Here is a 24,138-nt window from a genome sequence, read left to right as displayed (position 1 = left end):
ATTCCCTAACCCCCTAACCTTGTCCTCCGAAAAGGGGAGCCCCTCTCCCCCAACCCACCCCAGTACATTAAGCTGCATCAGGACTGAGCTCCTCCTCATTCACTGAGGCCAGGCAAGGCAGCCCCGTTAGGGGGAAGTGATTGAAAGCAGGCAACAGAGTCCATGCCATAGACAGCACCTGCTCAGTTTACTAAGGGACCCACATGAAGACCAAACTGCTCATCAGTTACATATGTGTAGGGGGCCTAGGTTCAGTCCATGCATGCTCTTTGGTTGGTGCTTCCGGCTCTGTAAGCCCTTATGGATCTATGTTAGTAGACTCTGTTGGTCTTCTTACAGCTCTCTTGTCCCCTCCGGGTCCTTTTATCTCCCCCCTCCCACAGCCCCCTTCCACAGGACTCCCTCAGCTCAGCCTAATGCTTGGCTGTGATTTGAGCAGCTGCTGTGTGGGGGCCTCTCAGAATGGTTAAGTTAGGCACCTGTCTGTAATCATAGCCGAGCAGCCTTAATGGTAGGACATGAGTTTAAATGGTGAGGATGGCTTTTCTTCGTCTTCTGACGCTATAGCAGTGAATTTTCAGTATTAAATTCATTTCTTGACTTTGCCACAGTAGAGATTTTGATGTGATCTGACCATGTAGTTTTTTTTTTTTTTTTTTTTTTTTTTAAAGTTTCTTGGCTACCAATTAAGTCAAAGTGTAAATGGACCATTGCAAATGGACGTGCAGGTTTAGGGGAAACATGTCTGCTCTCCCCATGTTGGGTGGTTGCTTAGGGACAGCACTCATCAGGGGTCAGTAATTCCAGTCCGTGGTTTGTCACGTTATAAAGCAGGGCGACAACTTTCTGGGCCTAGGTTTTCTAATCTGTGAAAATAGGTTCGGTTTGAGGGGCTGCTGAGATTGCTGCTGAGTATGGCTATCTGAGTTCAGTTCTAGGAACCCATATGATGGAAAGAGTTAACCTCTACATATGTGCTGCATGCACACATGCGCGCGCGCACACACACAAATACACAGAAGCATAATCAAAACTTGAAGATGGGTGTGAGCTGAAGGTGAGAAAACAGTACACGCATTCTTTATCAAGACTGGAGTCCTAACATAGGCTTTGCCTTCTGTTTTTTTTTTTAATGTCACTTAATATTTGGTGATTTATTTTTTTTCCTTAGGTGGAAGATGGTACTCAACGATCTTTACAGACTGGTAAGCGAGTCAGAAGCTCAGTGCTGGCTGAGGAGGAAGGTAGGCCACCCAAGACTCTTGGCCGCCATCCCTGGAAATGCCTAATTTGTTTTTAGAATAGGAGTCCCGTGAGGGCTAGTTTTGTTAACGATGAAAGCTTGAGTCATTTGGGGAAAAGGGACCTCAGTTGGAAAAAGAAAATGCCTCCATCAGATTGGCTTGTAGGCCAGTCTGTGGGGCCACTTTCTTGACTGATGGGAAGGTCCTGGGCCACCCCTGGGCAGATGGTTTTGGGTTGTGTAAAAGAACTGATAGAGCCTTACAGAGCGAGCCAGGGATCGGCACCCCTCCATGGCCTCTGCTCCAGTTCCTGCCCTGACTTTTCTTCATGATGGATGGCACCCCTTCTTAACCCCGCCCCCGACTCTTCCACCACGTGTAAGCCAAATAAACCCTCGCCTCCCTGTCGCTTTTTAGTCATGTGTTTATCACAGCAACAGAGAAACCCAACGGATACAAAAACCCTAAAGGAATCTACCCTGAAAATATCAGAGAACTTGAATTTAGCACCGTCCGGACCATCTCAGCATACAGCAGCCACTGTATTTTCCACACACAGCAGGAGTTTTTTTACAGATAGGCTGGGAATACTGTCTGTCTTTTGCAGAAGTGCATCTGTGTAGAGGGGTCACTCAGAGGTCGCTGGAGAAAAGGGTTCCCCAAACCCTGAGTTAAAAGATCATGATCCAGGTGCTCAGGAGTAAATTGCAGGAAAGGAAAAGGTTAGCGATAGTGCTCTCAGCATGCGTCTTTTCTCAGTCTATTCTGGTGACCCACAGGAAACAGGCTGGGCCTGTCCTCCCTCTCATTCCATACTCCCGGTAGGTCCACCTCTATGGGACAGCCTAGAGCAGCCTGTGACCTCCAGTGTTCCCTGGGAAAAGGTAGGGGCATGATAGGCGCCGAGCTCCCATGTCGCTGCCCCACGCCTGGTGCTGGAGACAGCAATGTGGGTCTCGCTTAGTCTCAAACACCTGCTCAGAGTCCCCGGGCCCTGGAGAGTCTGTTAGGATCGCCGGTTTGTGCGTTCCCGTGCGAAGGTTCCAAGGACGCGCGCGCCAGGTCAGGAGGCTGGCACTATCAACCCTGAGGGCCACGTGTTCCAACCGCCCTTCATCGGCCTCTGGGCTCCCCGCTGCAGCCCACTACACTTCAGAGCCCCTGGGCACCTCATCTGAGCCCTGGTTTTCTTCTGCTTTCACCGTCTTGACTTCACATCACCCAGTCAGACTCAGTTTTCAGCTCGGGGATGGGGGTGGGGGATCCTTTCCTCCCCGGCTCCTCAGATGTTTGCCACCTGGGGACCACCCAGAGGTATAAATATTGCTCCCCAGGGGCGAATTAGACCTCACCCTATTCTCCTCTTAAACAGTTATATTTTGAAGCTGGTGTTTGGTCGCTTGCATGGTCTTGCTACCAGGAGATTGAGCTAAGGGCCCTGGGGAACTGCAGGAGGCGGGAGGTACGCCCACGGAAGGCTGCGCAATTGCAAGGAAGGCTTGTGCCACTGTGTAGGTCTCCCGAGCGCACTCTCGGAGCAGTACTTGCTTTCCCCGCGACCAGTCCTGGGTCTCTAAGGGGTACTTAGAATTCAAGTCAGACAGCTTGGATAAGAAGTTGGTTGCTTTTACGTGAGTTCTTTGACCAATGCCTTGTCCTGTTGGCAGAGATTTTGGGCCTCTCTCAAGCAGTGACTCCTCCAGATTGTCCCTGGCTCAGTCTCATCCAGTTCTTTGCTGCCAGAGAGGGCGACAAAGTCGCTCACATGCCGGGAGCCCATATGTCCACGCTGGGACGGAGGGAGGTGGCCTTCTTCGCCCACCTTTCTCAGACTCAGGTTTCATCATCGCATACCCTTCAGTGCTGCTGCTACAGCCACTAACCACTGTTGTGGATGGAGATGACCTTCCCTCACCTTGTTGGTGTCCTTGTAGGCTTCCTTCATAGCATTTGTCAAGGACGAGAGTTTAGAGAGACATCTGAGCAAGAACAACCCAGGAATATCCCAGAAGTCCAAAGCTGTGTCAGATGGCAGTGCCAACCAGCCTGCCCTGGCTTCCTCCCCAGATGCTGTAAGGCCACACTTTGTGGGATCCTGGCTACTGAAGTGCTTTCAGTCACTGAGCTGTCTTGAGAAACCCCCAGTCTTCTCTGTCCCTTAGATCTACAGGGTGAAAGGGTAGTGAAGTGTCTTTTTTTTTTTTTTTTTTAATTTGAGCTGACCTTGCTTTTAGGTTTTAAGTCTACTTTTGGTATTCTACGTTTGTCAATACCAATGGAGACTCTTCAGACACTTGAGTTTCCATTGCTTCATTGTCCCTACTACTGACCCTATCCTGGTTCCCTCAGGCCGGTCCTTTCCCCATAGCTTGCCTTTTGCATGATAGAAGCACCTGGAGCCATGGATGTGAATCCTCCCTTCCTTTTCCCCAATGACCAATCCTCTAGACACCTTTTCCAGTGACTTGACCTGCCAGCTCACCATTGCCTCTGCGTTCAGGGCCATTGTTGGAGGCAATATGTGTGCGTGTGTGTAAAAGCCTGTTTCCCAGCCTACTTCGGGACTGTGGTTTCACTGACTCCTGTTCCCAAACTCTGCTTTTGAAGTTCAGTTTGGGAAAGCACCTCTGACCCTTTTGAAAATATTGGTGGAATGCAGAGGAAATGAACTCCGGTGACTTTTGTCCCTGGCCTTGCCCATTTCACCAGGAACTCACCATGCCAGCCCACAGAAGCCAAGGCTCGTGAGTGTTGCACAGTCTGCCTTTGGCATCTTTGCATCAAAGGACCTGGGCCTACATGACTAGGCCATCTCTCTGGCCATCACAGGGGCAGGCACCATTTCTGCACTTGGAGGCAACTCCGCTCATGACTGTAGATGCAGAACCCCCGAGAAGCAGCTGACTAGAGTGTCTCTGTAGCAGCACAAGGCTGACACGGCTCCTGGGCCCCAGAGGGGCCAGAATTGACCTGCATTAAAAAGCTCTGTCTTCTTCATAAAAGCTCAGTGCATGTGATGCCTGCCTGTTTGAAGCAAACCTGTTACTATTGAGGAGGTGGGGCTAATGGGGGCTGCTGGGGGTCGGGGGAGGTGCGGTTCTAGGCTTCCACATAAGCTTCCTCACATATATCTTGGGCCACTGTGTGTGGAGCAGATCCCCTGCGAAGGTCCCAGGCTCCGCCAGCCTCTTGCACTTATGTCACATTTTTCTTAAAAAAGGAAAAAAAAAAAAAAAAAGAAAAAAGAAAAGAAATATCTTCTTCTGGGCTAGGAGCCACAGCTCAGGCCCAGTCTTGTGGTCCCTAATGGGCAGTGGTTGGAGGCACTCTCTTTAGAACTTCTCTGGTTCCTGGCTTACCGGGTTCTGTCTCTCAACAGCTCACACACGTAGCCTCCATATCCAAGCCTTTTGTTCTGTTTTGTTTTGTTTTGAGTCTGGTGGAGTTCATGTGGTTAAGATACCCCGCTGCCCCCTCAGTTTGTTGCTTTTTGGCTTACTGGGGTCCCTCTTCACCCTGACAACGCGTCAGCTTGAGTCTAAGAGCTCTCTGCCTTAGAGGCGGCAGTTCACCGTTGCGACTCTGCCACCTTGCCTGCACTGTTGTTTAGCAGCCAACATATCACTCTTAAACTTCCTCTGATGTGATGGGTGGGGTGGGGGTGGGGTTAGCCTCTCTTTGTGGCTCCTGCTTTGACAGCTCGAGTGTGCATTTCTAACTGAACCTTCGTCACATCCCCAGGCATTCAGATGGAGTCAAATCTCAGTAGGCTTGGCGTGCCCGCCAACCACCGTTCATCTTGTCTCTGTAGGCAACTCAGCAACTTTCCCGTTGATGAAGCTGATAGTTTCCACAAGGGAGCCAACTGCCAGAATCTCAGCACCAAGGACAGTAATCCTTTGTCCACAGCCCCTGGCTGTTGGATAACTTTTAGCCACAGGGTCTATAGGGTGTGTGTGTGTGTGTGTGTGTGTGTGTGTGTGTGTGTGTGTGTGTGTGTGTGTGTGTATCAGCTTCTTGGTTGAAACATTTAACTTTGGTGCCTTCCCCTGAGGGGGACACAGATTTTGACACTGCAGCCTTGTTACCCTGTAGCACTTTGCCTGTAATGTAAAGTGCCTATCTTTGTGAAGAGCCTGTAGGCCCTCGGAGACATTTTCCTTCCTGCCTGTAGTTATAGCCAGCCGAGTGAAGACAATCTGTTACTGTTGGGAGCATGAACATCACCAAGAAGACATGAGAGCCTAGTGGCAATTTTGTGCCTCCTTGTGGTCAAACGAGCTGGCTGGGTCCCCCATCCTACCGGAGTGCATCCCGTTGCAGCCACAGGTGCTGCCATCGAGAGATGTGTTGGGGGAAGACTTCTCAACCTTTTGTCAGAGCTCCCAGTGAACCCCTGGCCAGAATGCTTTTGGGGAGAAGTGGAGGGCACCAGCTCTGATGTTTTGTTATTTTTTCAAGACAGGGTTTCTCTGGGTAGCCTTGGCTGTCCTGGACTAACTTTGTAGACCAGGCTGGCCTCGAACTCAGTGATCCGCCTGCCTCTGCCCTACCGAGTGCTGGGGTTAAAGGCGTGCACCACCACGCCCGGCTGCCAGCTCTGATGTATAGAGAGGCTTCTCATGGCTTCCGTCTGAGCACCTGAGGCATCCATGACGGAACTCATTGGCAGACGCCATGAAGGTCAAGGCCAGTTCTGTGCTTATAGGCTCTTACATTCTCACAGGCAGAGGGTGTGGCCCATGCGGCTGAAGTACAGGTGGCAGCAGGGGACATTGCGGGGACTCGTGCTTGGGGAATACTTCTTGCTATGCTGTCACCCTGAGCTCCTGGGGGAGCTTGTAGCCAAAGTACTTCCATTATGGTCAGGAGGGGCAAGGCTATATTTTAGTGTGGCACAGCTAATTTTTCCCCCCTCAGTCAAAATACCTAGTCAACAAGCTATGGTACCTCCTCCAGCTTTGGGGAGACAGCACCACTGAGGAACCACCCGGGCTTAGAGGTGTTCCCGAGCCTTTGGTTAGAACACCACAGCTCTGGCATTCACAGGTTTTGCTAGTGCCGTTATCTTTGCCACACCCAGGAAGTGCCTTGAAGACAGAAGAGTTGCAGGAGCACCAGCCCTTCTTTGTTTTGCTGCCACAAGATCTCTTCCAAATTAAGAAGTAGATGCTTCCTTTTAAGAACCAGAGTGACGGATGTTCCCATAAGACCTTGCCCCACCAGGAAGAGGATCGGTTTTTTTTGTGTACTCATGCCAAACAAACTCCACTTTCTGACTTCCTGTGCCAACTTCTCAAGTAGGAAGTGTCGGGCTAAGGTGGGCACAAGGCCGGAGGACTCAGAGGCAGGACGACACGGCCTTGCTTGGTTTTCGCCAGCTGCTTTCCTGCTGCTCCAACCTCTCTGCAAGTGGCATTGTCCCAGATGTGGGTCGGCAACTAGGTGAAGTTCCTCTCTTTGTGATCTATTAAAAACGGATTGGACGTGAGCCTGCTTCTGTCTGTGTTGCTATAACAAAATACATAAGACTGGGGGAGTTTATAAACAACAGAGACACAGGGGCTCAGAAGCCATGGGCCCCTGCCTCGGTCCCTTGAGGATGCGTTTCTCACTCATGACACCACTTTAGGTGTCCTCAGATGCAGGAAGGAGGGAGAACGGGTCTGAGGATGTGTTTGCTGCCGCTAGAGTGGACGGTTAGGCCCTTGGATAAAAGCTCTGACCCCACTCATGGAAAATTCATGAGTTCATAACACAACAGGGAAGCTCATCTCCCAGTGCTATCACTGGATGACATTTGGGGAACACACTTAGGCCAAACAATCCCCACTTCCTGTTATGTCACTTTGAAGGGATAAATGGAGCATCTGGAAGCACAAAGGATGGGCGAGCCAGCATCTGTCCTGTAGTGCTTGGGAACATTCTTTTGTCTCATAGTCATTATCGTCTTGCTTAAAACTCATAAAATGCCCTCTTTATGGGGGTGCACAAGATTAGGGCCTATTAGGAAAAAAAAAAGATTTCAGTCTGGCCCCAGCCTGCAAGCATTACCGTTGTACCCAGGCACGGCTGACCTTGGTGTCTCGCTGGGTCACTGTTATACCTGGTTTCTGACCATGCAATCTTTCCTGAGGTACGTCAAAATGGGAGAGAGTACTGCAGGCACGTCCCTCGGCTCTGCATGTTTTATTGGGCAGTTATTCCCTTATGCCCCCCATACGATAACAGACTGTGTGATGCCCTTGTCCTATGATGCAGAAAGTTAACTCTGTCTCAGCGGAGTTTATGATCTAATGGGAAAGATGTGTCTTGCTAATGGAGAGTCATTTAGGTTGGTCCTAAGACTTAGGGATAGAGGCAGCTCCAGTTGCATGTTAAAGAAGGAAGAGGGAGCATCCAGGTGGGAAAGGGCTGTTTTCAAACCACGGAAATGGTGTGTGAAAAGTTCAGTAAGTGAGGTCACTATGAGTGGGACTCAAGTGGGGAGCCCCAAGTAGCTGGCAAGTCACTTTGGAGTGGGATTTAAAGCTATAGGGTTTGGCAGAAACAGATCACAGTTACTTTACCATTATGGCGAGTGCTTTAGAAACCCACCAATTGACCCCTTTATCCAGGAAGTGAGGGGTGCCGCAAAGCCCCACGTTCAAAATCAACCGCTGGCCCCAAACAAAGGCAAGCAGAAGAAACCCCACAGTCACGCATGCATGGGCAGGTATTAGAAACAGCCCCTCGGCTCTGTGAGAGGCAGTAGGTGTGATGTGACGGCAGAGGGAAGGGAAAGAGGTGGCCTAGACGCCTGGGACAGCCAAGGCTTACCTGGGTTAGGAGGGAGGGTGAATACCATAATGAAAGTAGCCATAACATTTTACATCTTTATGTTTGTGTGTGTGTACATGTGTGTGCACATGTGTACATGGGTGCTCAGCAAGTCACCAGATGCCTGGGAGATAGATTTATAGACCATGTATGTAGGCCGTGTATGTGGGTGACAAGGATCTGAACTGCAGTTCATTGATAAAGCAGCGTGCACTCTTAACATCTGAGCTGGATTTTGACATTTTCTAATAAAAACAAAGTGATAGTGATTAAAAAGTATAGTAGACGCTGCTTACAATATAGTTTATTTTATTTTTTTATGAAGGCCACTGACTTTATTCATCTAAAAATCTTTATAAGGACAGTGACTGTTTTTGTTAAAAAAAAAAAAATGTAGCGGGGTGGGGGAGGCAGCGGCGGCGGCGGTGGCGGCGGAGTGAGCCAAAGGGCATCCAACAGATGGTGGAGGGAGGGAGAAAGGGGCCAGAAATCCATTCAGGAAAGCTGGTAATTGTTGCCATGGAACTGCAAAGGGGAGGGAGGGAGGGCAAGGCATACAAGGGTAAGAATTTGAAAGAGTTTGAAATACTGAGGGGAGAGAACTCCCCAGAGACCCTGGAGTACATAGGAGGTGAGTGTGACAGCAGATCCTTTCCTTCATGGAGGACTGGGAGGAGCCCGACCCGGCTGCAGACTCTGGAGACTCTATGCTTTGGCTGGGCTGCTGACGGGTCCCTAGAGAATGCTACAAGAAAGCACCACACCATCTCAAAGGCACCCAAAGCAGTCCCGGGACTACTAGGCATTGGCACTACATGTGTCTTTCAGCCATTCTCGGAAGAGGTCTTCATCTTTCTTTAGCTCCAGAAACTGGCCAAGGACCACATAAGCCTTGTCAAAGGCCCTTTTCTCCAGCTTCTTGCTCATGATGTCATCAGTCCTGGCCAGGCTCCCCACTGGCTTTTCCCCCATGGTGTCTGCCACGAAGTCTCGGTGCTTTTGGGAGGTTGTCATCAGGCTTAACCAGTAGCTCCAGCTCTGGTAACAGCTCCTCGCGCCACTCTCAAAGGGTTTCTTAAGATTGATGTTTTAGTTCTTGAAAACCATTCTATGGACACCCAAAGCTTTTCATTTAAAAACATACACAAGGTTAAAACCAGAAGGTCCATGGAAATTGAAGGAATGAATGGAGGCCGGGGAAACATTTGCAAAAGACATCTGACCTGGAAATGGTGGTTTATACATTCTCAGCATGTGGAATACTGAGGCAGGAGGATGGCCATAAGTATGTGGTCAGCCTGGACTACATAGTGAGCTTGAGGTCAGCTTGGGCTACGTAGTGAGACCTTGTCTCAAAAGCAAAATGAAAACAATCAACAAGAACAAAACCACAACCTAGTAAATGACCAGTGTGTAAATACATGAAGGTCTTACCGCTCGACAGTAAAATCCCAAGGCACTTAAGCTGAGTGAGCTTAAGATTTGTACTTTTTTTTTTTTAATAAGCGAAGCCTACACCTACCTGGTAAAAACACTCGAAATCCCTAAATGTCATTATTCATTGGGGAAATGAAAAATTAAAGCCCCAATAAGATGTCCTCACAGATGGATCGAGTTTGAGACATGTGAGTTGGGGCATAAAGCTCTTAGAATGTTCCTAAGCCATAAACAGTGCTGTGGGGACAAGTCCACGTAGGAAGTCCCGAAGCTAAACACATGCTGCTCCCAGCTGCATAGTCTTATTTCTGTGTTCACTCTCAAGAAAGAAAACTTACGGGCACTGGAAGTCCACCAAAATGTTCCCGACAGGTTTATCTGTAACGGGCAAAACTACAGTTTCAGCCACTTGAGTGTGTTTACACACACAGCCATCAGCAGGTGAGAACACAGAGAAGTCCAAATCCTTTCCGTGGGGTGGAAACAGAGGAGAGCATTCTGTGTACTTCCTTGGCATGGAAAACAAACAAACAAACAACAACAACAAAACAAAACAAACCGCTAGAACCACCCAAACTGACCAGGGCTGGACTCACTTTGTAGACCCGGCTGGCCTCGAACTCACAGCGATCTGCCCTCCTCTGCTTCCCGAGTGCTGGGATTAAAGGCGTGCGCCACCACGCCTGGCTTCAAAACCACTTATAACTCCAGTTCTAGGGCATCTGACACCCTCTTCTGGCCTCCATGGATACTAGGCATGCATGTGGCACACATGTACGCGTGTGCATATGCACGCGTGTGTACACACACACACACACATGGACGCAGACAGATCACTTATACACACAGCATAAAAATAAGCAGAACTTCAAAAAAAATTACTTTTAATTGCGTTTTGTGGTAAGCAAAATGCTGAGGCAGCTCCTCAGTTCAGACACACCTGTGCCATTCCCTTTTGTTTAGTATAAGCTAGACCCGTGACTGTGGTGTTTCACTTCCGGTGACAATATCACACTATAGGCAAAAGATGACTATCCTAATATAACAGGGTTTGGCCTACTTAGGTGAGTCCTTGAAGAAGAAGAAGGACCCAGCAGAAATCCTCCCATGACCTGGAAGCAACAGACCCACCTGTCTATTGCCCATGCGCGTGAGGGGGTGGGTGGGGTGGTGGTGTCAGTGTGACATGAACATAAGAGCCCTTGCTGGGAGCTCCATCTAGTCCTAAGTCAGTATCTAGCCAGAAAATGTGACCTCGATCCTTCAATGACAAGGAACCCGGGTCCAGCCATTAACCTGATCAAACCAGACCTCAGCTTTGTGGCACCCTGCGCAGGGAGCCTCTCTGCTTGCAAGAGGCCTTCTCACCCCCTGGAAGCCGAGCTATTACATGTTTGCAAGCCTTTTAGTTTGTGGTGGTTCATCACGTAGCAATTAAAACCCAATTGGTTGCATAGCTAGTGTAGGAAGACGCTCCAGAGTTTTCCGGTCCCAGAGTATACCTGCAGGTAAGGTGTGGGCTAGCGGGAAGTCGGGGCTTGAACCAGGTTCCTTGGAAGCAGAACCGCAGGATGATGAAGAAGCCTGGGAGAATGTGCTGCCTGAACTGAACCATGTGTGGGGCTTGTTTTCACAGGGGAGGCGGGGGTTGGTGCAAGATTTGGGAAGGCACAGGCTTTCGAAGCCACCGAGCTTCTGTGTCCTCAGGTCGGATTAAAATCCTTGCCCAGGGAAAGAGGCTGCACGTGGCACACATTCAGGAGTGTCACCGTGATGCCATTTAGTCAGGACAATTGGTGCTTTGACCATCATGGGTATATCCCCGTGACCTGACCTTTATTCCAAACAGGTGATGGGGCCGTTGACCTGGGAGAAACTCAAAGTAATAGAATTGTCCTTATAAAGGATTTGTTAGTAGATTCACTTAGGGGACACTAAATCACACAAAGTAGAATTTAGCTGTCTCCAAAGCACACCAAAGGTAAGTAGCATGTTAGCCAGGCCTGTTAGAGGTAAGCAAAATTTAGTGCTAGGGTGTAAGTGCTTGTTTGCCGTGATTGGCCAGCCATTAGGCCCCATCCATCCCCGAAGACCATGCCTCTAACAGGCAGCTCAAGGGGGCAGTGCAGGGTCACACCAGGTGTTAAATCCTGGCCTGCCTCAAAGCCCCTAGTTCTCTCCTTGAGAAAAAGCATAATTCTGTCAGATGCGAAAGATGACCCGCGGGAAGCAACTATTTGAAAAGAACATCACTGGTGTGTATACTTAGGAAATAACTCTGGCAAGATCATTGCTGTGTAAACCTCCCATCTTTCCCAGAGGCCAGACTCGCAGTCTCCTGTTTGTTTCAGTTGTTTAAATAGAGTAACCTGGGGCCAGGACCCAGAGGAGATTTAAGGGTGACAGTGTGTGTATAAAATGTATAAGCCTAAGGTGCGTGTAAGTTAGTCAAATCCTTGTTCGGGATGGACTCTTTATTTTGGCATTCACCCCAGTTGGCCACGTGCTTACGTGAAGGGCTGGCCTTCATTTCTAAGTGTGTAGTGACTTGTCACTGGCAAGTCACACGATCTCTAGTATGACTGCACGCAGAGCTTGTCTATGAAGAGTCTCAGGCTTCCTCAGACTGATCCTTCCTGGACACGCATCCTCTTTCCCGCTCAGCTCCCATCTCCCCAGTAAGTCAGCTCTTGGTCTCTTGAGTGCTCACACTCGGCTCTCAGGCAGCTCCGGGGCTTTTAGAAGGGAGCTCACAAGGGAAGAAAGGTAAGGCTTACCTTTTCTCGATCATTCTCCCTCTTGTTATTGGGGACCGGGTCCATTCCTCCAATTCTTCTGAGCCTGGAAAGCATGCCAGCACCCGACCCTCTATACACAGTGCTTCGTGTAACGGAGCTCTGTCAACGGGACTCAGTGCCACATGCCCTCATTTAGAGGCTATGCTTAAGTATTTAGTTGAATGAGTTAATTCAGACATTCTGCTAAGTGCTGGTGGGCTCGTCTGCGTACTTGGAACTTTGCAGGGGTGTAAGCAGAAAGAGGTGAGACCTCCCTTCTACCTGGGCTTAAATTTTAGTCGGAAAAACTGGCACGCAGCTAAAGCTCCTATGACAGCTTCTTGTGATGGCACACGTCTGTAGCTCCAGCGCTTGGGAGGTAGACGCAGGCGGATCTGAAGTTTGAGGCCAGCCTCAGCCACATAGCAAGTTGGGCTATGTAAGACTTTATCTTACTGCCCCTCCCCCAGCAAAGGTTGACCGGTTACACAATAGACGCGAATTAACAGCTTTCAGGAAGTTCCAGGCTCTGGGAGAGCGCGCTCTCTCTTCTCCACTGACACCCAATGAAAAGTTACTTCCTGAAGGTATATGGAACGTGCCTTTTAATCTGTAGCCACCACAGCATCATTGGGGTGCACTGGACTCTTCAGTGGCTGGAAGGTGCTGCCAGCTGTCTCCAGGCTCACATCCTGGGAGAGGCCTCACACTAAAGAAAGATATTGTATCTTTTTTTTTGTTTTTGTTTTTGTTTTTTGAGACAGGGTTTCTCTGTGTAGCCTTGGCTGTCCTGGAGTCGCTTTGTAGACCAGGCTGGCCTCGAACTCGCAGCGATCCACCTGCCTCTGCCTCCCGCGCTGGGATTAAAGGGGAGATACTGTATCTTGTGTGAACTGGTGGGTAGACTTCTCCCGCAGGTCCTTTCTTGGTTTGATCACTAAGAAAAGAGTGAGTAATAGGATGGCTGTGAAAATAAAACTTAGGAGAGACAAATGTAGTTATTTTAGTCTCTTGGGCTGCTATCATAAAAGTTATGTTATAAGTAACAGTATCATCGGAAGCAGGGAAGTCCCAGATGGTGGCATCTACAGACCCTGTGCCTAGTTGACAAACGGTTGTCTATGGCCTCCCCATGGCTGAAGGTGGCAAGCTCTCGTAGGCTCCTTTCGTTAAAAGAGATTTGTCTTTATGGTGACTTGCGTTTCCACCCATGTGTCTTTGCGAGGGCTGTCAAGCTCCAGAGAAGAGTATTCTGCATGAACAGAATACAGCTTTCACTTTTTTGGAATGCAGCATATGATCCCGAGTTTGGGCCTTGGCAGGTTTGTCTAAAGAGGAGAAGCAATTTTCACCAGACTGTTCTAAAGGAGTGCGCCCAGAGCCTGTGGTCTTTGGCTGGGAACTCAGCATCCTGCAGCAACCCACTGCTCCCTAAGCAAGCAAGAGGCAGCAGGTACCAGAGGTATCTGCTCTCCATAGAGCAGCTGAGGCTCTGAAGCCTTCCATGCGTTCCTCACCCAGGCCGACTGGCGTGTGAAGTGACCCTGAGAGGGACGGAGGGAACTGAGAACCACGTGGTGTCTTCGTTTCATTCCGGAATGAGCAAGAGACAGCTGTGCGGCAGAGCCGCTGGCATAGAGAGAGAAGGTAGGGAGCTGAGGACGTTCTCTACTGTCCTCTGGCTCCCCTGGGACTTCTGAGCGTCTGCTGATGAATGCGCTCCTCTGGTGTCTGAAAGACGCCTCTCTGCAAACTCTATTCAGCTTCAAGCCCCACGAACCCCGGCTCCGCTCTTCAGTTTCGGTTGCTAGCCGTGTGCGTCATACTTTGAAGGTAACATGGACCATTATCGGGACTCTAGGGCTCCTGAGAGAGAAACAAGGCCAGGCAAGGTGCCGCCGTTTAGAGTTTCCCACATCTGTGTGACAGGGTGTACGGATCTTGACCTAATGTTAAGGAAGAGTTGAGAACCAGGGGAGAAGTTGAAGTACCTCCCTCGACAGAAAGCTCCCCACAGATGATGCTAGAAGATGGAGGAGTAAAACTTTGGCCATCTTTTCTCCTGGTGGTGTGTGACCCTGAGGTAGGGAAGGACTTCAGGCAGCTGGCTGCCAGAGTTTTCCTTTCTCCTCCTCTTAATTTTTTTTTTAAATTTAAAACATATGCCATACAGAGTAAATTGAAAAATTAAAAACAAAAATTACTATCCTTACCAGTTGGCCATTTTCTTTTTCTTTTTCTTTTTTTTTTGTCAATTTGAAAGAGTGTCAACTAAGGAAGTGCCTCAATCAGTTTGGCCTTTAGGCATTTTTTTGTTAATTTATTCATATTACATCTCAATTGTTATCCCATCCCTTGTAGCCTCCCATTCCTCCCTCCTCCCATTTTCCCCTTACTCCCCTCCCCTATGACTGTGACTGAGGGGGACTTCCTCCCCCTGTATATGCTCATAGGGTATCAAGTCTCTTCTTGGTAGCCTGCTGTCCTTCCCCTGAGTGCCACCAGGTCTCCCCATGCAGGGGACGTTGTCAAATATGAGGCACTGGAGTGCGTGTGAAGGTCAGACCCCACTCTCCACTCAACTGTGGAGAATGTCCTGTCCATTGGCTAGATCTGGGTAGGGCTTTGAAGTTTACTGCCTGTATTGTCCTTGGCTGGTGCCATAGTTTGAGCAGGACCCCTGGGCCCAAATCTGCCTATCATAATGTTCTTCTTGTAGGTTTCTAGGACCCTCTGGATCCTTCTGCTTTGCCATTCTCCCATGCTTCTCTCATCTAGAGTCCCAATAGGATGTCCTCCCCTCTGTCCCAGTTTCCTGGTAAGTGAAGACTTTTATGGGACATGCCCCTTGGGCTAGTATGCAGATATAAGTGAGTATATACCATTTGAGTCTTTCTGCTTCTGGGTTAACTTACTCATTATGATCATTTCTAGTTCAATCCATTTGTCCACAAATTTTGGGAATTCCTTGTTTTTAATAGCTGAGTAGTATTCCATAGTGTAAATGTACCACAGTTTCTTTATCCATTCTTCTACTGAGGGACACTTAGGCTGTTTCCATGATCTGGCTATTATGAATAAGGCTGCTATGAACATGGTTGAGCAAATTTTCTTGTGTGCTGGAGCATCTTCTGGGTAAATTCCAAGGAGTGGAATAGGTGGGTCTTGAGGAAGCCCTATTCCCATTTTTCTGAGATAGCACCAGATAGATTTCCAAAGTGGCTGTACTAGTTTGCATTCCCACCAGCAATGAAGGAGTGTTCCTCTCTCCCCACATCCTTGCCAGCATGTGGTGTCGCTTGAATTTTTGATCTTAGCCATTCTGATGGGTGTAAGATGGAATCTCAGAGTCGTTTTGATTTGCATTTCCTTGATGACTAAGGAGTTTGAGCATTTCTTTAAGTGTTTCTCAGCCATTTGATATTCCTCTGCTGAGAATTCTCTGTTTAGTTCCAAGCCCCATTTCTCAATTGGGTTATTTGGTTTGGTGGTGTTTAATTTCTTGAGTTCTTTATATATTTTGGATATTAGACCTTTGTCAGATGTAGGGTTGGTGAAGATTTTTTCCTAGTCTGTAGGCTGTCACTTTGTTCTCTTGACAGTGTCTCCTGCCTTACAGAAGCTTCTCAGCCTCATGAGGTCCCATTTATTAATTGTTGACATTAAGGCCTGGGCTGTTGGTGTTAGGCATTTTCTTGATTCACGATTCCTGTGGGAGGGACCAGCCCACTGTGGGTGGTGTCACTCCTAGGCAGGCAGTTCGGGATTGTACATAAGAGGCAGCGGAACCATCCATGTATTACAAACCATTAAGCAGCATCCCACCATGGCTCCTGCTTCAGTCCTTGCACCCAGGTTCCTGCTTTGAGTTTCTGCCCTGACTTCCCTCTATGATGGACTGCAATCTGTAAACCAAGTAAACCCATTTGAAGGAGAGATAAATCTATTTTTTAGGATTCCAAGTGTGGGATCAGAATGGTCTCGTGAGAGAACAGGTGAGGTTAATTCACTAGAAGAGCAACCACCTCGTGCAGGAGCTTAATTGTTGCCAGCTGAAAAGATCCCGTGAACAGACTCTGGGAGGAGCTATATAAATGAGCCTAGAACTGGAGGCGGGGCTTTTTGGAGACTTGGGATAGATTTGGCTGTTCATCGCTGCACTTCAAGACGCTCCTAGAGAAAACCGCTGGAGGGAAGGCTTCGGGGCTCCAGCTCCTGCTGAGGCTCTAGGTTCTGGTTACCCTCGGTTCCAGCAGAAGAAATCCTGTGGCTCACGCCTGGAGAATCGTTCCTTGGAACTGATATCCTTAAGGTTTTGTTATTGTGTCCATTAATCCTTCTTTTCTATTGTTTTGGTTAGTTGGGTTATAAGTGACCTATGCTTGGTCACTAAGTTGTTAATAAAATATATTGGTTAAGAAAATTGAGCCTACACCCGTCCCTCCCCAAGTTGCTTTTATTCACTGTGTGTATCATAACGATAGAAAGTAAACTAGGACATCCATAAACCATGCTAATACTTTGCTGCATTTTTTCAGTTGCATTTTTCTTCTATATATTTTAATAGTTGCCATTAGTTCTTATGTATTTTAAATATTTAATATTATTAGTATAATTATCTATATAATTGCTTTTTATAGAAATTATTTTGTTGGCTGTTTGACATTCTAACTAGTTTTTACCATGATATTTTAAACCAAGTACCTGTTATTGAGTATCTAGATATTTTACTATAATTTTCATTATAAATTACATTGTTATGAGTATTTTTGCCTGTATATTTTTCTGCATTTTAAACATCTTTCTCAATGTCTGCTGTGGGGATTATGGCCAACTAGAATTTAATGAATGATTTTCAACCATTATCCAATTTAGGCAATTTGTTTTAAATCTATACTGAAATCTCATCTCAGATGTATTGAATTTATATCTTCATGGATATAAACTAAGAATAAGTGTTTCTATGTGTATTTATATCATCAGGTGGTACGAAAAGGGTTTATTGAGCCTTTGTCATCTACCTCATGCCTGAGGTACCCCATCTCTGAGGGAGAGAGTGGAGAAAAACATCAGTAGGTTTGCTGACTGCCAGCCTAGCCAAGGGATCATATGGCCTGGGTCCAGGGAGAGATCTTGTCTCAAAAGAAGAGGATGAGAGCAATGGAGGAAAGTCTCTGTTGCCTTCTTTTGGCCTCTGTGTGATGCACACATGCAGATGTACACATGCACACATACACAAATGACTAAGTAACACTTAAGCAAAAATGTCTTCCTGGAGTTCATGAAAGATGTAAACAAAATCCTTCCATGGAGGCATGGAAGGAGCCAGGATGTTACTGTTTTGACACACACACACACACACACACACACACACACACACACACACACGGATGCCCACATATACCTTGGTCTTGTATGTTTCAGACCTTCAGTTATCAAAAGCGTGTTTCTCTTATTTAAATGTTCAGTGTTTTTCCCTTCACCACTCCCCCCACCACACTGAACAATATATTTTAAAACTTTTCTACTAATGCTTCATTTTCTGGTAACATTTTAAAAACTGCTTTATTTATATTGCAATTGCCACTGTTTACTTCCAAGGCTCGGCAAGCGATCTGAAGCGATTCTCCTCACTAGAGAGGAAAATTACAAGGCTACAGCAAGTTCTGCGTGCAGTCTTCCCTGACCACACAAAGCAGGCCGCCCGCCACTTCTCAACTGTGCAAAGTGATTGTTAAACAAACAAAAACAACGCCCTTATTTTTTTTTAAATGTATACTAACATTTTGCACGCATTTACCTATGTGTGCCATGTGTGTGCCTGGTGGCCAAGGAGGTCATAAGAGGAGGTAAAGAGGCTTGTGAACCAACACGCAGGTGTAGGGAACAAATCCTGGGTCTTCTGCAAGAGCAGCCATCTCTCTCTGTCCCTGAAAGTTTCTAGTTTTAAAAAAGTATGATGTTCTCTGTGTAGCCCTGGCTGTCCTGGCACTCCCTCACTCTATAGACAGGGATGGCAGCACACTCAGAGATCTGCCTGCTTCTGCCTTCCCAGTGCTAGGATTAAAGGCATCAGCCACCACAGCCCGGCAAAGCTTAGGTTTTTTTTGTTTTGTTTTTTTTTTAAAGGGGCATCTGACATCACTTAATAAAACTCCCATGAACAACAAGAGGTCGATGCTTGGTATTTCTATCTTTTCACTATCATTCTAACTCAACCGTGCTGAGCTGGTCCTCATCTGTATACAAGGAAGAAGGCAGGAGGAGTGGATGGCCTGAGTGACTCTGGGCACTGAGCTGCCGCCTTCTGCTGGCCTAGAGCCTTCCTCCGCACACTCTTGTAGGGTCTCTGTTAGACCTGAGATAAAACCAAACAAACCGTTTCCGTGACCGTCTAACTAAAGCAAGCTGTAGTTAGAAGTGCACAAGGGGCTGGCTAGGCGGCTGCCTCCCCCGAAGTTAGGGTTTCAGTGAACAGCATCTCATTGGCCTTTGAGGTCCTTTTTATGGGAGAAGGTTTAGGGTTGACAGAAAACAGCTGTTGAGATAACTGCTTGTCAGTACCTGGACAGAAGAGTGGGGGACTCCTGCGGCAAGGCTGCCTGTGTGTGTGTGTGTTGGGGGGGGGGTAGGGTAAGTGCAAGAGCAGATCATGTGAAAGGGGAGTCATCACAAGAGTTCAAGAGCTTAGCAAAGGGCTGGAGAGATGGCTCAGAGGTTAAGAGCACTGGCTGCTTTTCCGAAGGTCCTGGGTTCAATTCCCAGCAACCACATGGTTGCTCATTATCCTCTACTATGAGATCTGGTGCCCCCTTCTGGTATGTAGCTGTACTTGCAGACAGAACACTATACATAATAAATAAATCTTTAAAAATAAAAGGCGGGTGGATATACATCATAGGGTTACAAGTTGGGCGTAGGTTGAAAATACAGTTTTCGGGATACATTAGCCTTAGAAACAAAGTTATCCTTGTAAGGCATGGAGACTTAATAACAATGTGGTTCCTTGACATCAATGTGGCTGCTGTTTTGGTTTCACATCTTCTTCATCCAACCACATTGTGATTTCCTCAGATCCTTTGCCATGCAGGGTTCTTTAGCTCTGTGGTTTTCCTGGTGGCAAGTGAAAAGAGACAGTTTAAAAAAAATGCTGTTGCAAGATTTTGTGCTTAGCTAGCCTTGGGCAAAACTCTGTTATAATAGAGTTACTTAATTAGAGAATTGCACTTCTATTCAAAATCTACACCAATCCCCAGGCACTGTTTGCTGTCCTGGGGCTATTACAAAGAAAATCTCATTACTCAAGGAAGAGATCTTTTCCAGATTTTTGGTGGAGTGAGCCCCTTCCTAATTGCAAGGATGTGTGTGATCCTGCAATCTGATTGCAAGATTGCAAGGCACCCAGTACGTCAGGGAGGCTGGACCCCTAAGCTCACAGACAAACAGGTCAGGATCGCTGAGAGCAAGCAGTGTCCCATAAAGATCGTGGGTGGCATCTGCAACAAGGGCCAGCTCATACGGCTGTGGTCTTCATGATTTTGCTGGTAATAACAGGTAGCAGTAACAGGAATAAGGAGGAGACATCTTCCGCACAGGAGTCACAAGAGGGACCAGGCGTGTTCACAGAAACTTATCTGACAGTCCCCGGATGAGCCAAGGCTTGAGAGAGTCTTCCCGCTGTGTCTCAGTATTCAAAATCAAACTAGTGTCATTTTAAGTTCTGAAGGATTCAAACGTGTAAATGGCAAGAAATTACAAGGCCATAATTTGAGTGTTGAATTATTCACATCTCATATATGCTTTTTGAGAGTTGTGTTTTAAGTCATGAATTGTTAATTTTATTTTCTCTGGCCTTACTCAAGGTGTCAAACACTGAAGCAAAACATTAGGATTAAAAATTTATTTTTTTTGAATCCGGAAAATTATATAAACAGGACATTTAAATAATTTAACTTTCAAAGGCTGAATTTTGTTTGGGGGGGGGAAGAGGTAGGATTGTAGCATTTATATTTTGGATGAAGTTATTAAAGCTTAAAGTTCCATTGAGATTTTTAGGGTTCCTTGTTATTAGAGGCCAGAGAGTAGATGCCCTCAGGATACTATGAAATACATGTAACATAAATATATGCACACCCATTCAGTGTTTAGATTTTTCATTGTTTATTGTATATTCACTAGTTGTATGCTAGGCATTGTTTTAGGAACTTAAAAAAAAATAAGCATTTTCCTCCCCTATAAGTATATTCATTTTTCAAACAGCTCACTTCAGAGTTTGTATTCAGTCATTATTAATAAATGGCTTGGAAATAAGAGTGCTGGAGGACAGCTCAGCAGTTAAGAGCACTTGCTGCTGTGGCAGAGGATCAGCTGGGGCCCCAGCACTCATATTGGGCCGCTTGCTATGGTCTGTAATTCTAGCTCCAGGGCATCTGATGCCCTCTCCGGGCCTCAATGGGCATCTGCACAAATACAAATATGGCACACGCACGCACGCGTGCGCACACACACACACACACACACACACACACACACACACACGGGGAAAAATCCCTTTAAAAAGGAGAGAATGAGAAATTTTAGTTTTTTTTTCTTGTCTAGAATTTGTCTAAGCACACTAGTGTTTCACTGTAGAAAGTGGACCCCTGAAGTTTGTGGGATGATGGATTCCTAGCGTGTGTCTGCCTAAGTACATACATGATCACAAACATTCGCTAGGCTCCTCAGCACCCACTCTATATTTTATACCCTCTCTCTCCTCAAAGGACCAACCCTCTTCCCTCAGCTGGCGTATGTTATCTCTCCGAGAAAAGCAAACAAACATAACTGTACATAAAAATGTCTGTGTATTTCTTTATACACCCCCTGTATTTTGATGGATAACCTCTTGCTTTGCTTCCCCCTGTCTCTGGACACTAGCTATCTTCAGACCAAAGTCTACCTATTGCAACTACACTGCAATTCAAACAACTTTGGGGTTACTGGAGATTTTGTTCATAAATTGTTTCTTTCTTTGTTTTGTGTCAAGGACCTTTGTGCTCTTTATTGGCTCTTTCTCATTGGAATATAAACACACTGAAAATTTTTTTTTCATGAATGGGGTGGATAAAATGTACTTGTATAGTATTCTGCAACTATTTCCTATTTTCTTTTTTCCGTGTGGTAAATCTCAGAAGAGTTAGCTTCCTTGACTTGTGGTCTATCTTTTCATCTACTCTTGAACCCCCCCCCCCCAAATCAACTATTATACACAACCACGGTGATCATCTCCTCTCTCAACTCCACAGGATTTAGATTCACCATGGAAGAACACCCCTGGGTGCCTCTGTGGGAGTGTCTCTGGAGAGGTTAATTTTCTGTGTGTGTCTGCGAAAGCATTTCCTCAAAAGGTGGGACTGTGCTGACTACACTGAGTCAAACAACTGCTCTCACCAGTGTGTGTGGACTCAACCCATCAAGAGTTCAGTGGAAGAGAAAAGCAAAGGGAGGGCCCAGTCACTCTCTTCCAAGCTGGAACACTGCTCTCGACATCAGACTGACCCTGGGCTCTATGCCAGTAGCTCCCCTGGGTCCTCTGTTGCAAAAGGTGGGACTTTTGGCATTATCACATGATCCAATTTCTCTATTGTCTCTGTGTTCCCTTTCAATCACCTTCTATATTCTTTGAGTTCTAAGGCAGGTAAACCTAGAGAATAGTTTAGCAACCTGTGACTCCACTGGGCATGGTCACCACATACCTTTCTTCTAATAATCCACTTGGCAGTCCGAGATCCTTACCTGCAGGTACTATGTACATGCAGCACTCTTGGAACAACGCACCTAGGAACCTGTTAGCAACCTGGGTCCGTCAACGTACACCAAGGTTTAAACAATGGGGAAAAGTTACTTTGTTTATAGCATTTTGGCACTGACATCACCCCATCTCCACTCAAACACATTCAGGCACACATCTGGGAACTATAGGCAGTGGTTGGTGTTGCCTAGACAGGTTTTGGTGTGTGAGTGATAAGGCAAATTATGTGTTCTGAGTGAACTTGTAGGGCTAACTCCTAATGGTCCATCCCATGCTCATGCATAATTGGGCATGTAGATGATTAACGTCAGATGCATTATGGGAAGTGACAAGTGAACAAAGGCTTCTGTGATCCAAGCCCATTAATCAAAACAGAACTACCCAAGTTACCTCCGCTTGCGACCAAACTCTTCCTCTTGAACCCATAAAAGGAATCTCCCCACAAATGATCAGGGTCCACTCAAGTGGCCCATTGTCCCTCTTGACAGCGTATTCCCCTCTGGCCAGTGCTGTCACTTTGCTTCCCTGCTACTTTGCAATCATCTAGAAACTTTATTTCAATTCTTGGTACAAGAGGCCAAGAACCTGGAAAGAGTCTACTCAGATACCAACCACTAGTAACACTGTTGCTCCCGGAGCAGGGCGGGAACAATATCCACTTGTACTTAGGACAGGGTTGTTGAGCCAACGGATGATACTTCCTTGCTTCTTCTGTAGTAAACTGATTCATTTTGGGTGTCTGAGTTTGTGCTTCCACTTAGCTGTGTTGTTTATGTATGCTGTGGAGAAAGGACAGGGCAGTGTTTGGGTACACACGATGGGCTAGTGAGGGGTAGACATCTGCTTTTAATGGCAAGTTGGAAAACTGCCCACAGTCTGAAGTCTTGAGTTTTCTGTTTCTTTGGATGCTTTTTGGAGGCTCCACTGAGCCCCTTGGATTTCCATTATTAGGAAGTCCAGTTGGGGTCAAGGTAGAGGTCGAGAGGACGCATTGTGGAAATTGCTTGTTACATCCTCTTCAAAGGAGTCCCCTAAAAAGATGCAGCAGCAGGGCAAAAGACTGCTGCAGAATGCTTGCCAGTCAAAATTGCCGCCTTTCCCCTTCTGTTCAGGCTTTTGGGTGGGGTAGGTCAGGGGCAGTAGTCTCATGTCATTCTGTCCCATTGGTTGAATTAACTCAGGGACCATTGAGAATTCTTCCTAGGACACAGGCACTACTTGTTAGAGGTGTTAGAGCTCTGGTCGAATCAGAATTCTGCCCCATCAGAACACTTCCCTCTTGTTTCCTTTACCTCAGCACAAAGTATACTTTTCCCCCTTCTTTTCATTTCTTTGTGTTGTTGTTGAGACAGTCTTTTTTTTTTTTTTTTTGACAGGGTTTCTCTGTGTAGCCTTAGCTGTTCTGGACTCACTTTGTAGACCAGGCTGGCTTCAAACTCACAGAGGTCCACCTGCCTCTGCCTCCCGAATGCTGCAATTAAAGGCGTGTACCACCACTGTCAGGCTGAGACAGAGTCTTATACAGCCCAGACTGGCCTGATCTCAGGGGTGTTACTAACATAAGCTGGCTTTATGCAATGACAGGCATTGAATCCAGTGCCTTGTGCATTCAAAGTGAGCACTCTGTCAACTGAGATACAAGCCTAGCCATAACCTTCTCCCTGCAACTTTTTTTTTTAAAGAGTCTATGTAGCTCAGGCTGTCTTTGAACTTGTGAGCCTCCTGCTTCCCGTCTCCCAAATGCTAGGAAAGATCAGTTTTCTTCTGTGCTCCCCCTACTATATAAAGTTGAATTTAATCACCTTAATGGTAGTTACCCAGGCCAGTATAGAAGAGTTTTTTCAAGTTTTCTGTCCAGGCAACTTTGAAATCTTCATTGTCTGTGAAGAAATTTCTATGCCTTAAAAACAAAAACAAAAACAAACAAACCAAACCAAACCAACCAACCAACCAAAAAAACAACCCCCACCCCACCCCCAAAACTCCTGGGAACAATATTTTTGGCTGATGTAATCCTGAGAGGATTTAGTGTTCAGGGTTTGACTTGGGTTCAGTGAAAGACTAGTCACTG

At 46.9% G+C, this 24,138-nt stretch overlaps 1 protein-coding gene and 1 long non-coding RNA gene across 2 annotated transcripts in view; both read right to left on the bottom strand.

Moving 5' to 3' along the window:
* Positions 1-24,138, bottom strand: part of LOC311580419 — a 148,189-nt gene that overhangs the window by 9,946 nt on the left and 114,105 nt on the right. The window lies entirely within an intron of this gene.
* LOC311580417 (barrier-to-autointegration factor-like) lies at positions 8,603-15,017 on the bottom strand. Its single transcript, XM_084751990.1, has one exon. It carries the CDS (start codon positions 9,075-9,077, stop codon positions 8,862-8,864), a length of 216 nt encoding a protein of 71 aa, XP_084608116.1. The 5' UTR covers positions 9,078-15,017; the 3' UTR covers positions 8,603-8,861.

The sequence above is a fragment of the Acomys minous genome, assembly GCF_964271855.1.
Source record: "Acomys minous genome assembly, chromosome: 13".
Taxonomy (NCBI): Eukaryota; Metazoa; Chordata; class Mammalia; order Rodentia; family Muridae; genus Acomys; species Acomys minous.
The sequence above is the reverse complement of the archived record's forward strand: the minus strand, read 5'-3'. Positions and strand labels throughout refer to the sequence as shown.

Coding starts and splice junctions, on each gene's coding strand:
- LOC311580417 (XM_084751990.1), bottom strand. CDS start 9,077: ATGACAACCTCCCAAAAGCACCGAGACTTCGTGGCAGACACCATGGGG.